The sequence below is a fragment of the Aquarana catesbeiana genome, linkage group LG03 (genome assembly GCF_042186555.1).
Source record: "Aquarana catesbeiana isolate 2022-GZ linkage group LG03, ASM4218655v1, whole genome shotgun sequence".
Classification (NCBI taxonomy): Eukaryota; Metazoa; Chordata; class Amphibia; order Anura; family Ranidae; genus Aquarana; species Aquarana catesbeiana.
In genome coordinates, this window is record NC_133326.1 from 551,625,826 (window position 1) to 551,642,229 (window position 16,404).

General features: G+C 41.6%; 1 protein-coding gene across 6 annotated transcripts in view; it reads left to right on the forward strand.

Moving 5' to 3' along the window:
• The window catches only part of KDM5A (lysine demethylase 5A), a 93,286-nt gene that overhangs the window by 74,977 nt on the left and 1,905 nt on the right, over positions 1 to 16,404 (forward strand). For 4 of the 6 annotated variants that reach the window (XM_073621642.1, XM_073621643.1, XM_073621646.1 and 1 more), the window contains 3 exons: positions 5,813 to 5,972; positions 10,200 to 10,420; positions 12,069 to 12,476. In XM_073621642.1, the coding sequence (XP_073477743.1) occupies positions 5,813 to 5,972; positions 10,200 to 10,420; positions 12,069 to 12,476 (789 nt within the window). The remainder of the gene's footprint in view (positions 1 to 5,812; positions 5,973 to 10,199; positions 10,421 to 12,068; positions 12,477 to 16,404) is intronic. The other 2 variants (XM_073621645.1, XM_073621644.1) reach the window with 2 other exon arrangements.

Below are 16,404 nucleotides of genomic sequence, written 5' to 3' on the forward strand. Positions count from 1 at the left end.
ATGGTAAGCTGGCCATAGATGGATCAGTTTTTTTGATCAGTTAGTGTCTGATTGAAAAAAACTGAGCCGATCCTCTCATCCACAAAAGTGAGGTGGATGGAGGAATCCGCTCCACTGAGACATTGCATTGTGAGAGTGGTCAGAATACATTGATTAGCGCTGCATATCAAAGGAAAAATTTCCAACAAGCTGGTTTGAGAGAAGTTAATCATATTAGATCGACTTCTCTTTAGCAGGAATGGCCATAGATGGATTGAAACTCATCCAGCCGTTGGTGAACCAGCTGAATTTCATTCCATGTCAAGACTTGGTAGCTTCTTTGTAAAATCCCTGTTGTTTTCTGATGCCTGGGGAGCTGGAGAAATCACTAGGCCTCCATGTACATGAGTTGTTTAGGATTCAGACATGTGTGTCCTGTGCAGGGCTCTCTTGTGCATTGTGTTCATCCCTGTGCCAGTGTTCTATTCATTTCTATTGGGACCCAAACCTGCATGTCATATTAGAATATAGAGACTGTGTGCATGCAACCTCATGTCCCAGTAGAAATGAATGGGTGCTGGCACGGGGCTTGGATGCATGCCACCATACCACAGCAATTGGCCAGTCAAATTGTTTGAGAGAGGGAGGTCTCCTTGGAGATAGTGACCATTTATCTGATACCCCTATATCATAGGGACAGGCTAAATAAGATTAGCAGATTAGTACTATTGGTGCTATCCTTCTACCTTCTGCACCCCTATAGGTTTTATATGCTTTCCATCTATAAGTATACACATACACTTATTTGCTTTGTCTTTTTATAAGCAGTTTTCTTTGTAGTTTAGAGAGCTATTTTTGACTGAGACCAACTAGTGGCTTGGATGCTAGACACCATCCCACTGTAATTGGCCAGTCATAATGCCCAGTAGGTCACAATGGAGCTATGAAAATGTACCCTTTTTTTGACTGAGACCGAGTGGCTTGAATGCATGACACTATACCACAGTCATTGGTCAGTCAAATTGTTTGAGAGAGGGAGGCCTCCTAGTGACCATCTATCTGATACTCCTATCTTATAGGGACAGGCTAAAAAAGATTAGCACTACTGGTGTATCTTTCTGCTTTCTGCTCTCCTACAGAATTAATATGCCTTCCATCCCATAAGTATACACATACACTCATTTGCTTTTTTTTTTCTTTTCATGATCTACTTTAAAACAGCATTCTGCAATAACTGGAAGGACTCGCCTTGCTTAACCAAGGTTAAAAAAAAGTTTAAAGCACAAATATACCATTATAGCACTTTAATTGAACGTATCGGTATTTGCTGTGTAGTCTGCATTTTCTTATGTGTTTATAGCGACCCTTTACAGGTCTGTCTGAATAAATTCCTGTCATGTCACAATATACAGCAACAGTATAATTTTTGGGGAAAAAGTTCCATTTGTTAGAGTTGTCCTTGAGCTCCAGTCAGTGCCATCACCTAGGCTGGGAGAATGTCACCAGTTTGCTGCAAGTAGTCTCCTTTTCCCTAGAGATCAGTCTGCATTGTAACTTTGTAGCACATACACTTGTGCTCATAAGTTTACATACCCTGGCAGAATTTATGGCTCTCCACCATGACCCTGAACCTCCTAACCTCTTCGAAGACATTGAGGAAAGTGGGGTGGATGCAGAAGAGGATCCCGCAGAGAAATTTTCACTTCTTGTATTTGATGAGACATGAGCTTGGACGAAATTAATGAAAAATGGTCTGCTCCAGTAGTGGCTCCTGCCATTTCTGTTTGCAACATGCATCTCTCTGTTGCTGCTGAATCTCACTGTTCCTGCTGAGGATGTGTGTTTCTCTAAGGATTCTGTTAATAGATGCTTTGAAACCATAGTGAAATCCAATCTTTGCACCCACTGGTCCTGCCTTACAGCTAGCTATTGTGGCTCTGTCCCTTTGTCAGACTGTTGCTAACTAGGTTGGGCAACCGAATAAAAAAACACAACCCTGTCTTTGAGGACCCTGTTCTGCTGGAACAATTGCAGCTAAGTCAAATTGTCCATAGTCATATTTTATGTTCCTAAAGTAACAGAATGACTTTCAATCTTAAAAAGACAAAAAAGTGCTAATGTAGCATTTATTTTAATTTTTCCGAAAATTTCCGTTTTTTCCCCCCCAAAAAAGGGAAAAAAAAACGGGTTTTTTTTCCAAGCTTCAAAATTTCCAGAAATTTTACATCTCTAGTTTTTACCCAAACCAGTCCCAAAACCAAATGCAGGCATTCTCCCCATTTTGGACCTAAAAGCTCTGAACAGATTTATATGTTTACCCAAATTCCACATGGAGTCCATAAATTCTGTCATCCAGATCAGTAGATTTTCTGGCATCAGTGGACAAACCAGATGCCTATTCTAACCTTCCAATCTTTCCCTCACGCCAATGTTGTGGACCCCAACCCTTTACTTTTGTCAACCTACTACCTGGACTTCCCTCTGCACTAAAAGACTTCACAAAAATGCTTGCTCCACCCCTGGCCATCTCTTGCCATCCATGTTATGGGGTACTGGGGCAACCTTCTGCTGAAAGATTCCTCAGTCAAGGTCCAGTCTTCCAATATCCAAATGACAATCCAGTTCCTTCAAACGTTTGGTTGGCTGATTAACTTCAAGCAGTCTGCCCTCCAGACTTCTCATCGCCCGGAGTATTTGGGGCCGATCTTGGACATGGCCCAGGCTAAAATTTTCCTTCCTGAAGAAAAGAGTGACTCTCTGAGGTCCAGCCGTTGGACTCTCAGGTTACCAGATATTCCTCAACTCTCTTCCACCAGTAGTGGACATAATGGCCTTCAGATTTAACAAGAAACTGAACAGGTTTATGGCCAAGTCCAAGGATCCCCTGATCTTTGTATCAGATGCTCTGATGATTCTTTCATTTTTTTTTAACTGCTGCATGCATTTCCTTGATGATCCTTATGTCATATTGGCCCAGAAGAACTTGGTATACAGAAATACACATATTCCTGGCAAGTGAGCCTTGGCCCCTTCCAAACTGGCCAGACCTCTTATCATTGGGCCCCCTGTTCCACTCTGCTTCTCAATCCCTGGCTTTAACAGCATGGCTGTTTAAACCCAGGTCCTACAGGATAGAGGCATTGCCTATGGTGATAAAATCCACTCTCTCTATAGGATCTAGCTTTGCACCTGGAGGGCCTACTGCTGGTGTGAGAGCCGTTATCTTGGCTCCCAGGTATATTCTGTTCCTCACATCCTGCCCTTCCTCCAGCCCGATCTGGACCAGCATCTGGCTCTTAGTACTCTAAAGAGACAGGTTCCTACCTTTTTAACCTTTGCTTCACACTCACATGGCAACATGTTTATACAAGGAGTCGATCACTTTAATCACCCACTTCAACCTCCTGTGTCTACCTGTAATTTGAATAGGGGTACTTTCAGTTATTCAAAAACCCTTTTTGAATCAATTCAGAATATCTCATGGGGGGATCTCGCAAGTAAGGTGGCCTTTTTGGTGGCCATTACCTCTATCAGGCATGTCTCTAAGATGGCAGCTCTTCTTATAAGGAATCGTTTGTTTTCTTACATAGGGTCAAGGTGGTCCTTGGAGCCAGACAATCCTTGCTCCCCAAGGTAGTTTATTTTTTTAACCACAATTAACATATTGTCCTCCCTTCCCTATGTCCTGCTCCGAAACATGTCAAGAAGATTTCACTCAACTGCCTTGATATGGACAGAGTGGGTCTACCAAGCTGCAACAGCTTCCTTTAGAATAACTGGGTACCTTTTTCCCTTCTTTTAAGGGACATTCTGATTCCTCCTTCACAATTGCTAGGTAGCTCAGGTGCTCATTTCCAGGGATCGTTCCTCAGTTTATTGCTTGAGGATGTCTCATGGTTTTCAATTTCCTGTCTTGTGTCCTGTATTGTATGGTTAGGATAATGGAAATTAGTAAATTCATGGAGTACAGGACACAGATCCCTCCCCTCTAGTCTGTTTCTCTCTTTAACCTCCATGGAGTGGGTGGAGCTGTATGAGTGCCCTGGGGGCGTTCCCAGCGAAGCTTTTGTCACTGTCCAATCACCTGAACATAGCAGCATATAATGCCTGGTCTATTACTGTGGTCTGTACTGTACTCCAAGATAAGGAATTTACTGGTAAGTCAAAATTCTAAATTCGCTGCCCAGTCACAGGCTGGAGTAGATTCGGGACATCCTGGGATCAGAGAAAGTGAGCTGAATGATGCTGGCCTCCACTGGCAGAAAACTTGCTTTAAGCCCGGGTTCACACTATTGCGATGCGGGAACCAGCGCGATTCCAGTGCCAGTTCCCACATCACATCTCCCCCGCAGGCAGTTCACGCTGCTCTATGCCAAATGCTGCGGGTGTCAATACAAAGTTAATGACACACCCAGATCGGTTCACAGATCACAGTGCAAACTGTGAATTCAGAAAGCAATCGAATCGCATGGGTCTGAACACTCATGCGATCCAATTTCAGTGCGGGAAAAAAATGGTTCCTGCATCTTTTTTGGGCTAATCCAATGCGAGTTCAGCCATACAAACTGTATGGCTAAATTCACATTGCACAGACATCGCATGTGATGTCTGCGTTCGCATATGTGTGAACCCAGGCTAAGGAAAGTCTTTCGACTTAAGCTGAATATTGCAAAAAAAGTTATTTTATCATATCTTTTAATGCATATAAAAAGGGGCTCAAGCGCTGACGTGGTTAATGGTTGAAATACTATGAGGATCAAATGGATAATATGAGATAATCAAATAATACAGCTGCAACTAAAGTGTGTATTAAAATCAATAAATGCTAAAAATAGTCAGTTGCGCTTATATTAACCTCATATTCCCATAAAAATGAAGGATGGAATACGTTGCTATTAGTATTATTAAATTCCCAAACGGGTGATAAAAAAATGAGGGTGGTAGAATAAAAGGTGAAATTCCACTGCCAATATAAATAGTGAATAGTCATTAATAAATAAACTAATCCCACATAAATGTGCTATTAAAACGTGAAGTGGTAATAATAATGGATAGGACTACCATTCAAGTGAATAACAGTGGATATGAATTAATTACAAAATAGGCTGGTCCGCCATAAAATGTGCTAGAGAAAAAAAACCCACAGTGATAAACCTTGCTGTGTAAATCCTTGGACACAGCTAAAACACTCTTTATAACAAATATATTAGGTGAACTCTTAATTAAATTATATATTTTACTACCACGGGATTCCTACAACATTATAAGTACTAATGTGCAGTACTAATATATACACATATAATCCTTTACCAACAAAAAACTTTCAAAAAAGATGTGGGTAATCATCAAGTGTTAAATCATTAAGTTAAGATAGTGTCAATTAACTTGTGACAATATTGAAACAAAAAAGCTAAAGTGATAGTGAAAAAAGATTAAAATGTTACTTGTAGCTTCTTATGCTTTTTCTTCAATACAGATCACTTCTCCTCTCAGATTCCAAACATATAAGGAGAGAAATTAACAAACCAATGCACAGATAGTACTGATACATTGGTTATTGTACTACAGATAGGATGTTCTCACTCACAAACTCATTCAGAATGGGATCGCTTGTATATTGATCAGGCTGCAAGAGCTCAGCGGCACAGCTCTACCATCAGCGCCGTCAACTCACACACTGCAGATGCTGGACAATACAGGCTCCTCCTACATGTTACGTCACTGCCACGTGACTTTTTCAAGGATCTTTTAATGTGCTATTCATTTCAATCTTGTATTCTGGCTGGATTCCTGTTTTAGGCAAGCACAAATTAGACTTTTTTTTTTCCCCTAGGAGACTGGCAGCATCAAGTCCTCAAGCAGCCTAGAACCCAACCTGTTCTGTGATGAGGAGATACCAATTAAATCAGAGGAAGTGGTCAGTCATATGTGGGCCACCCCCTCGTTCTGTGCGGAACACGCATATTCTTCCGCTTCCAAGAGCTGCATACAAAGTGAGTATGGACGCCATTATTCCATAGAATGATTGCACTGCCTGGTTTATTTCAGGGGTTGAAGGAGTGCTTTACTCGGAGATTGGATGGGATTTCCAGGGACTTGTATTTCTTTAGCAGCTAAACCAGTAATTTCCTTTTGAGGTTAGCAGTGGTGTGTTTTTTTATATTTTATTTAGAGTGAACCTGAACCAGCTTAAAACAATTTAGGCAAGATGGTAACAGTTCTGAAGTGCTACACCTTGTGTTAATCAATCCTCGTGGAACTCCTCAGATCCTTATACTAGGCTGAATGTGGGTCCTTGATTTCTACACATATCAGGAATGTCTATAATTTGAAGAAGGTGAAGCTACAGGTAGAATATTGTACATATTGGGGACAACGGAGAGACCAATGAGAACAGTAGGAAGTGCTTATTTGCACTTGTCTGCTGGAAAGTTAAATACAAAAAAATATGTAAAGATTGTTATTTATGGCCCAACGCTGCTCCTTGAGCAAAACCAAATTATCATTATTGAAAGATCTTCAGTATGCAGGAAAGGTTCTAGAATCTGAGCCTAGGCTTATGACATCATGCACAGCTCTCTCTCTCTTGTGAAAGTTTGCCAGGAAGGGAGGGGGAATGAGTCATAAGAGGGCCAATGATAGCTGCAGAGCTGGAGGTGTGCCTCTGTGTAAATCCAAAAAGTTAACAGGCAGCAGCTTCAGCTGCCCACAGTAAAAATGGTTGCAGCCAGACTCAGTGGAGGAAGATTTCTGCAGCGTAATTGGCAAGTACAGAATCGCGGTATATATAAAATAATATGCAAAGTGGTTGGAGGAAAGCTTCAGAATGGCAAAGATTTTTTTATTACAAATTATGTGAGCAGACTGCAGTTCCTCTTTAATTTTGACTGGGCAGCTGTCAGGGCCCTTTGTACAGGTTTGAATCCAAGTTGCTTCACAGGAAATTATTTAAAAATGAAAGTCTAACATCAGGTTTAATTTCACTTTAAATAGTTTGTAACAGAACGAATTCCATTACAAAGAAATGCAGCTGCTGTCAGCACTGTATAAACTGTGTGTAGCATCAGCTGCATACAGTATGCAGCGCTGTGTTTTCCGACCACAGTTAAGGAATTTCCCATCCTATTTCCGCAACAGTCAATTTGGGCTAAGGGCTGCTCAGTCATTCACAGGAATCTTTGTATTGTATCAATTAATATAAGGCTTCCTCTGAATGGCTGAGGTGGAGAGGCGTGTGGATGACATTACCTCAGTGAATCAGAGAGCCTTGTATTCATTCATAAAAATATAAGACTTTCTGGGAATGGGTAGAGTGCAGCCTGACTCAATTATGTTCTGAGAGCAGGACGGGAAGTACCCATACAGCGCTGTATACTTTATGTAGCTCATGCTACATACAGTTTATACAGCACTGACAGCAGGCGTTTTTCTTAGCTATGGAAACAAATAATTAAAAATTAAATGAAACCTGGAGTTAAGCTTTAATTTTCAAATCATTTCCTATGACGCTAACCCTGTTACTAGAATTTTCCTCTTAAAGCAGAACTAAACCCTCCTATCCTTAAAGCCGAGAAGGGTGCCATCTTAGTCACTTAGATCTTATTTAGATCTGCTGTGGTGCTTGGAAGAGTTATGTAAATATGAAAATAAAGAAAAGAGAACAACTCCGCGCTAGGTAAAAAAATAATAAGTAAAAAAATATAAGAAGTAGTGTACCTGAGCTGCTCCCCTCAAAGTGCTTAATAAGCTACCTTTGAACTAATGGGGGGGGGGGGGGGGGGGTGAATAATTATAAGGGGGCGCTAGAAATATAAATGTAACCATAAAGTGCATGTGCTCTATACCACATAGTATAAGTGAATAATACTATAGACACCATCATAATAAACATATCAAATGAATACTGTGAGAACACAGTGTGCATCAGTAAAACTGCCAGCAAGTAAATAGTGCTCTCAGCAAACTTATCATACACCTGATTGTAGACAAATCAAACCAGGTCACCACAGGTGTGTGGAAATGCTCTGGACTGCTAGAACATCATGTGCATTAGAACACAAAAATCACAAACAATATAAGAAGTGCTAAGTGCATTATGAACAAGCAAGAAGAAATAAGAAATATATATAGAAATAAGTGTCCATATATTAAGTGAAGTATTTGTATCTTTTTCACACCATCACCAATAACGATAGTTGATTTTGGTAAGTGCAACACCCGGTGGATATAGGTAAGTATCCTACTTACTGGACCACCATGACCTCTTTAATTAAAAAGAAAGGTCAGGTGGGGCTTTGTTAGGACCACGATCTTGGGTCTGAACTAGTTAGAGGTAGGTGATCCCGGAATGGCTCCGCCAGAATGGCTATCAGGAAAAAACTTATCATACACAATCAGGTGTATGATAAGTCTGCTGAGAGCACTATTTACTTGCTGGCTGTTTTACTGATGCACACTGTGTTCTCACAGTATTCATTTGATATTTTGATAGTATGTCTATAGTATTATTCACTTATACTATGCGGTATAGAGCACATGCACTTTATGGTTACATAAATATGAAAATACCTTGATGGATGGAGGTCAGTCTGGCGAAGTGGGAGTTGCTTGCCAGGCTGCGTTTGCATGTAGCAAAAAAGGGGTCCACTACCCCCACCTATGACTGGCCATAACGGTAAGCAGCATTGGAGGGCAAATAGATATAAACAAGGCCAAGGATAAAACCAAGGAAAAATTCCAAGCCTACTTGCCAACCAGCCAGCGGACAACTGAAACAACCTGTCTAACAGTATGTGTTAAAAACAGGGGTTTAGGCTGCACACATTTGAAAATACATGCGTAAGCTACAGGCCACACCAAGGCACCCTGGGATCTGTAGTTCCTATGATTGACTGATGAGTGACTCCACAGTGGAAGCGCATGCTTTCTGATGGATAGGTGAGGGCAGGTGGACTGAAGGGAGCCCAACCCTTCTTAAAGGTACAGGTGCACTCTGAGCACCCAGCAAATCGCACAATGGCTGCGAAGGTGTCAGTTTGCGTATTGCATGTAGTCTGCCCTAGCAAATACCCCATACATGATGATGAGCCTCCGTGATTGAAAGAACTGAAATCCGATGTATAAAACGGGCATGCCAGGGACAGTAAGGCCTCATGCACACAGGATGTTTTGCAAACTCTCCTATAAGCTTTTTCTCCTGGCAGCAGAGATTTGGCAGAAAAAAACGCCTGATGCTCGTAAAAGTGTGTAACATGTTTAGGCTCATTTACAGGCATCAAGCGCTTGGGCAATAATGAATTTAATTGGCCAGAATAATCATTTATTCTGCCCACTGAAATTAATTAACGCTCATGCACTTCATTTGATTTTTATTGAGTTTCAAGTTTTCGACAAAAGAAAATACACAAAGTTTATTCTGGTCAGGGATAACCATAGAAGACACTGCAGCGCAGGGCAATGGACGATTCTCTACTAGCAATACAAATCTATGAGAGGAAAACTATACAGAGTAGTCCAGTAGTTACTCCCTAGGTCAAGAACTCAATAGCTCAGTGGTCCAAGATTCAAGGACTACACCAGTCCGTCCACAGTTTCCATAATTTGTTAAACAAAGCAGGGGAACTGGTATGATCACCAAGAATCTCACACAAATAAAGCAATGCAAAAAGGACTGGATACTTTTTAACATAAGTACTTGGTACAACAGACATATCAGGAATATGAAATGTAGGGGTCACGTACTATTTAAGGTAGCTGTAGCCAAAAACGTGGTTTATTTATTTATTTTTTTTACGTTTGTTTTTTTTAAATGGTTAAGTGTGGAAGGCTTAAAGCTGGGTACACACGATAAGTTTTTTTTTTTTTTTTTTTTAGCCCAGTGGATTGAATGAAAAAAAAAAAAAAACGTAGTTTGCTGGACTAATGTTGGTGTGGTGATCTCCTCTGCTTAGCTATTGTATTCTGATGGGGACTGACCCCCTCCCCCCATTTTCTTCCGATTTAAGTTTTAATGGAGAGTCACTGTGTAAGAAAGTGATTTCTACTCACTTTGAAAAGATCTTCTCTTGTTTTTTGTTGTCTCTAGGACAGTAAACGGTGTAATCTCAACAGCACAAATTAAAATGGATTTTAAAAACGCCCTGGTCTATTGAATGCAAATACCTTTTGGCTTTAGATATAGTTTAAACACATGACATCAGGATAATTTTCTTTTTTAAAAGCTTCAGGAACCCCTCGAAAGCAGCCTCGGAAAACCCCTCTCGTGCCCCGTAGCCTGGAGCCCCCTGTTTTAGAGCTATCTCCTGGAGCTAAATGCCAGCTGGACGAACTCATGATGTTTGGGGACCTTCTGGAGGTGTCTCTGGATGAGACGCAGCATATATGGCGTATTTTGCAAGCCACACATCCTCCATCAGAGGAGAGGTTCCTGCATGTTATGGAGGTACTGGATATTCAGCAAAATTATTTAGAATTTGGTCATTTTTGACAAATGATTTGCATTTGTTTTTCTTTCTTTGTTTATAAAGTGTTAAAGGGTCAATTCAGTTGGGTCCAAAATTGTTTGAAAACAGAGAATTACCAGATGATGTTTTTTTATGTTAGATGAATTTTTGGTCAGTTTTTTGGGGATTTTTTGCCGCCTGTGTCCCATTGGGGTGATTTCCCTTCACTTCTTGTCCCATGTCCAAAACATGAAGTGTAAGAGAAAATCCTCCAAAAGTGAGGGCATCCTGGGGTGTCGCCAGAACTAGTGTTACCATTGGAAAATTTCCCCTGTATGTATTCCTGTTCTAGTGTCAACCAAAATTTGGGATTTTCTTTTAATTTCACTTTCGATGATAACTGTAAACAGGACAAATAAAAAGGGTGGATCTCCCAAGCAGAAGCACAGACAGCGATAAAAACCTGACGGTTCTAATCTCTCACCACTCTACCCAGAACTAAAAAAATAAATAAAGTGTTGTCTTTAGTTATAGCTTATGTAAAGCACTGTCTGACATCTTCTGGTCAGAGGCAATAATTTCTTGTGGAAACACGTAATTCTAAGTTCAGTGTTTTCTAGAGGTTAAAAATTCCCAACTCTGCCCCATCAAGTCTTCCTCTAGACAAGTGTTGTTTAACCACTTGCTTACTGGGCACTTAAACCCCCCTCCTATCCAGACCAATTTTCAGCTTTCAGTACTGACACACTTTGAATGACAGTTGCACGGTCATACAACACTGTACCCAAATGAAATTTTTATCATTTTTACCCCACAAATAGAGCTTTCTTTTGGTGGTATTTGATCACCTCTGCGGTTTTTATTTTTGGTTAAAAAAATGTAAATAGACTGAATTTAAAAAAAAAAAAAAAAAATTATTTTTTTATATTTTGTTATAAAAAATTTAAAACCGGTAATTTTTCTCCTTTATTGATGTACGCTGATGAGGTGGCAATAATGGGCACTGATCAGTTACACTGATAGGAAGCACTGCTAGGTGGCAGTGATTGGCACTACTGGTGGGCATTGATAGGTGGCACTTGTGGGGGCATTGATAGGTGGCACTGTGGGCACTGTTAGGTGGCACAGATGAGGCAGATGTGCCTCTTCCACTTCGGGTTCTTTGTCCCTCGCATCTGAGCCGGTGATCAGCTTTTTTTTTCTACTCATGCTATCAGTGTGAGTAGAAGAAAAAAACGATTACGGATCTTTTGTTTACATCATGTGATCAGCTGTCAGCTGATCACATGGTAAGGGGCCGGGACCGGCCCCTTACTCAGATCGGTGATCACCCGAGTCTCAGTGACTCGGTGATCACAGCGCGCTCGGCGCGCGCCCTGCAGAACGCGTGCACAGGGGAGGCCGTCATATGACAGCCTCCCGGGAATTCAGGTCCGCGATGTGGCCGTCATTCAGCCATAGCGGGGATGTCAAGTGGTTAAAAGAGCGCTTCTTTAGTATGCGATAACAGTCCATAGTCCCATCTATCCACATTCTCTGTTCAGCATGGCTGTAAATGAAGCTTTCCTGAATAGCACTGATCGCTTGGATGATTAGTTTATCTTGTCACTTTGAGTTGTTTTCAAAACCCATTTTGTCTTCCTACAGGATGACAGCCTGGATGAGAAACCTGTGAAGGTAAAGAAAGAGTCATCGGAGAAGAAACGAAAGAGGAAATTGGAGAGGGCAGAGCAGTTCTTAACTGAGGGTAAACAGAGGTCCAAGGAGCTGAAGAAGCTTGACAAGACCAAAAAGAAAAAACTCAAGCTGGGTCATGACAAGGCCAAGGAGCTCAGCAAACTGGCCAAGCGGCTTGCCAAAGAGGAGGAGCGCAAGAGGAAGAAAGAGAAGGCAGCGGCGGCAAAAGCAGAGCTTAACAAGGAGATCACCGAGAAGAAGAGGGAAAAAAAGGTCTTGGACATTCCCTCGAAGTACGACTGGTCCGGAGCAGAAGATTCGGATGACGAGAACGCCATATGTGCTGCGCAGAACTGCCAGCGCCCATGCAAGGACAAGGTGAGGGAGGTGCGCAGGTGGATGGGCACGTGGAGTTTTCAGAATGTCTTGCTCACATTATTTGATACTGTCTGTGCACGACCACGTGTCCTTCCTGTGCTTAATATTTGTTTTAAAGGTATTTTCTACATTTTACAGGACCTCTAGCACAGTACAGCACTACAGTGGCTTTGCTATGTTTAGACCCCTTTTATTTAACTGTACAGTTTGTTGCTGTGTACCTACTGAACCTTTCCTCAGGACAGTGTTATTGCTAATGTTAAGCCCAAATGCAGGTTAGGGACCACTCTAGAATTCCTTCCCACATTTAAAGCTCAAATCCAGGTTCATCTTTTTTTCTAAGGTCCACCATTTCTGCAGTGCTCACCTCCTCTCTGGCGTTGTTTACCTTATGCAGAAATTATTCACCCCAAAAAATGTCTAGTTTTCTTGGATGAATGACACCCAGCAGATTTAATGTGAGTGCAAGGCATCATGGACCCACTCCCTCAGAAGGCTTCATCATATCAGTGCCACTCTCTGCATCATTCAGGGCCACCCACCACCAGAATAAATATATAGAGGAAGTGGAACCAGCACTTTACTGGCTTCAACACATCTGGAAAAGTATAAAATAAATAGAAGTTGAGGAAGGAAGGGGGTGGAGTTGGGCTTTAAAGTGTATGTCCAGCCAACACCTATTATCTTAATTGTACAGTACTGGACACAGAACTGTCATAGACCTTGGGTTAAATGCAAGCAACCTGCAGGTGATTAGACACTGACAATTAACTTTGCTAGGGCTGCCCCTAATGCATGTTTGTGTAACTCCACCAACTCCTAGAGACTACATTTTTTTTTGCTGATGTCTTTAGGTGATGGACCTCTTCTTCTTTGGAGAGGTTTTCATTTTTAAACCATTCCTTTTTACTTCAGACACGCCTAAGACTCAACTGCTTTTTGCCTGGAATATCTAACCGTTTCTGGCTTGGTAACCCTTAAAGACTGTACCCACACCCCACTGTGCTGGAGCAGACCTGGCCTGTTCCTTCAGGCACTGGATCTTGTGCTAGGCGCTTATCTTGGCACTATGGTTTCGAGGGCCCTTAATACCCCTTCAGCATTATGCCCAACATGGACAATGTAAGACAGGGTTTCCCTATAATTTGGAGAGAAGCCGATGAGCCCCAAGGATAGTGCGGACACAGAGAGTGTGCAAATTAGGGTACACCCAAACAGTATATATAAAAAATGTAAAAGTTTACTTTATTGGTACAAAATAGAAAAATATAACAATGAAAATGTACACATATAAAAGCATTAATACATCTCATCCCTATAATTTGGACCATTCCTGGCTATACACAATCCACAGTGCTTAAAGAGGAACTGCAGTCTGCTCACATAATTTGTAATAAAAAGATCTTTGCCATTCTGAAGCTTCCCTCCAACCACTTTGCATATTATTTTATATACTGTGATTCTGTACTTGCCAAATATGCTGCAGAAATCTCCCTCCACTGAGTCTGGCTGCAACCATTTTAACTGTGCTTCCTGTTCACTTCCTGGATTTAGACAGATGCACACCTTCAGCTCTGCAGCTCTCATTGGCCCTCTTGTGACTCATCCCCCCTCCCTTCCTGTTAAACTCTCACAAGAGTTAGAGAGATAGCTGTGCATGATATCATAAGCCTAGGCTTTTTACCAGACAAGAAACAGGAAGTGGGCTGTATTAGGGTTTTTACTGGCAGGAAAAAAAAGTGTTTCACTATCCATAGTTAAAACAACAAGGGCAGAAGATTTTATAGATGGGAAGATGAAAAAGTGACTGAAGGTCCGCATTACCGCACAGGCAGATGAAGGGGTAGTTATTCACTTTATTATGTTACTCCCCATCATACTCGTCTCCAATTAATTTGGCACTGTAAGTGTTTACACTTACTTTTAAATGTGGCTTGTTTTTCATATCAACACTTTGGTGATGTAGTTGCCACCTGATGCACTTCTGCCCCATCATATTGGGCAAAAATGTTCACACTATGCTTGCTGCACTTCCTGCTGCCTTCTGCTACAGAGACCCAGCAAGACAACTGTTTCACCAAATGGGAAGTGGGTGTAAATATGCAACAGGGACATCAATAAAAATCTAATAGGTATTCTAGCCTTCTCCTACTCTGCTAAAGAAAAGCATTTTGATCTAAATCTTTGTTTTCTTGTGGTAGATTTTCTCTTACGCCCTCTCTGGTAAAATTGTTGCCACTGGGGACAGTTAGACCCCTTTCACACTGAGGCACTTTACAGGCACTATAACGCTAAAATAGTGCCTGCAAAGTGCCTCTCCTTTCACTCCAATGTGAAAGCCCGAGGGCTTTCACACTGGAGTGGTGCACTGGCAGGACGCTCAAAAAAGTCCTGCAAGCAGCATCTCTTTGAGGCGTTGTAGGGACGGTGTATACACCGCTCCTAAAGCACCCCTGCCCATTAAAATCAGTGGGCAGCAGCGCTTTTTAACCCTTTTTCGTCCGTTAGCGGGGGTTAGTCAGTGGAACTGCAGTCAGTGGAAAAATTCCATCTGTGCTACAGTTAACACAGGACTCACCTTTCAGTATAGGCCATCCAATCCTTTCACATTCTATCCGGAAAAAAAAAGCTTTCGCTGGACATCCACTACAAGTTTTAAAGAATCTCAGTATACATACCTTAATTCCAGTAGTACCAAGCAAAATTTTCTGTTTCAATCGCTTTTATTGTTTTTTTTTTTGTTTTGTTTTTAAAACAAGATAAAGAAAAGGGAGATCTCATAATGGAGCAGCGAAAAATCCTTGTCTATTCCAAGAATGTAATGTGGAAACGTATAAATACAAGACTAGGTAGAATCTAGTGAGGCCCACAGCACCTTGAAAATCACTGCCGTGGGGACCTCTAATGTATGTTAACTGAAGTTTATAGATTACATCAGCATATAACATAATACTGCTAGAGCGTTTTAGCAATACAAATGCAGGAGGTTCGCCATCCCCTTAATGAGGCAAATGGGATTATGAAAGACTTGGGAGCCTAGCATTGTTATTGCCAAATCATGATGGGGTAGTATTGGCGGCAATAGTGCCTCTAACTCAAATTGTGCGATAACTAAGGCACTTGTAACTATCACCATTGTAACTATCCCAAGAGGGGATCACATGTGCCCAGAACAGTCTGGATTACATAAAAAGGGGGGCTATACCCCCGCGATGCCAAGTTTGGCTAAGAATAGTAAAAGGAATAGAAAGGAAGGAAACTGGGTAGAAAGAAGGAAAGAGAGAGGAAAATCCATCCAGGAGCCTCGCGCCAGTCGATTCAGAAAATATATCATGCATTAGGGACCTGCAAGTAGGCAAACCAAGGGGACCATGTTTTATCAAACAGGGATTGTTTGTCACGTAGGACACTCTCACTATTTTTTTCATTCAACATGATCCACGTGAGCTTGCGTTTTAAAATTATGGCCATGTCTTATAACAGGACTTTTCCATGCTGTGGCTAAGGTTATGCTGTGTTATGTCTCCGAGTGGGTATGTCCATGACCATCTGGGTTCCCATGGAGTGGGTTGAATGACGCCGGGAATCATTTAACCTGGAAGAGTTGCAACAGCCAGCAAAGGAGGAGTTCGTGGATGGGGGGGTGGAGAACCGAAACACATGGAATTTAGTTTTAGTGTAAACGGCTAACTTGCTTATTCACTGTCCCTTGTGCTAGAGTTGCTAACAGCCTGTTCTGTTTGCTAACAAGTGGCTTCTGTTCTCTAGTCTCGTGGAAAGGAAATCTGCATTTCATTCCGTCTTTGCGGATTTCTCTTAAAAAATAATCCTCTTCCAGTAAAGACCAGTTTCTCATGAGCTGCTGAGTACCATGGGTTGTGCTGCGCTGTGTATGAGTGACAAAGCGTTAATTACCATGTGATCTTTT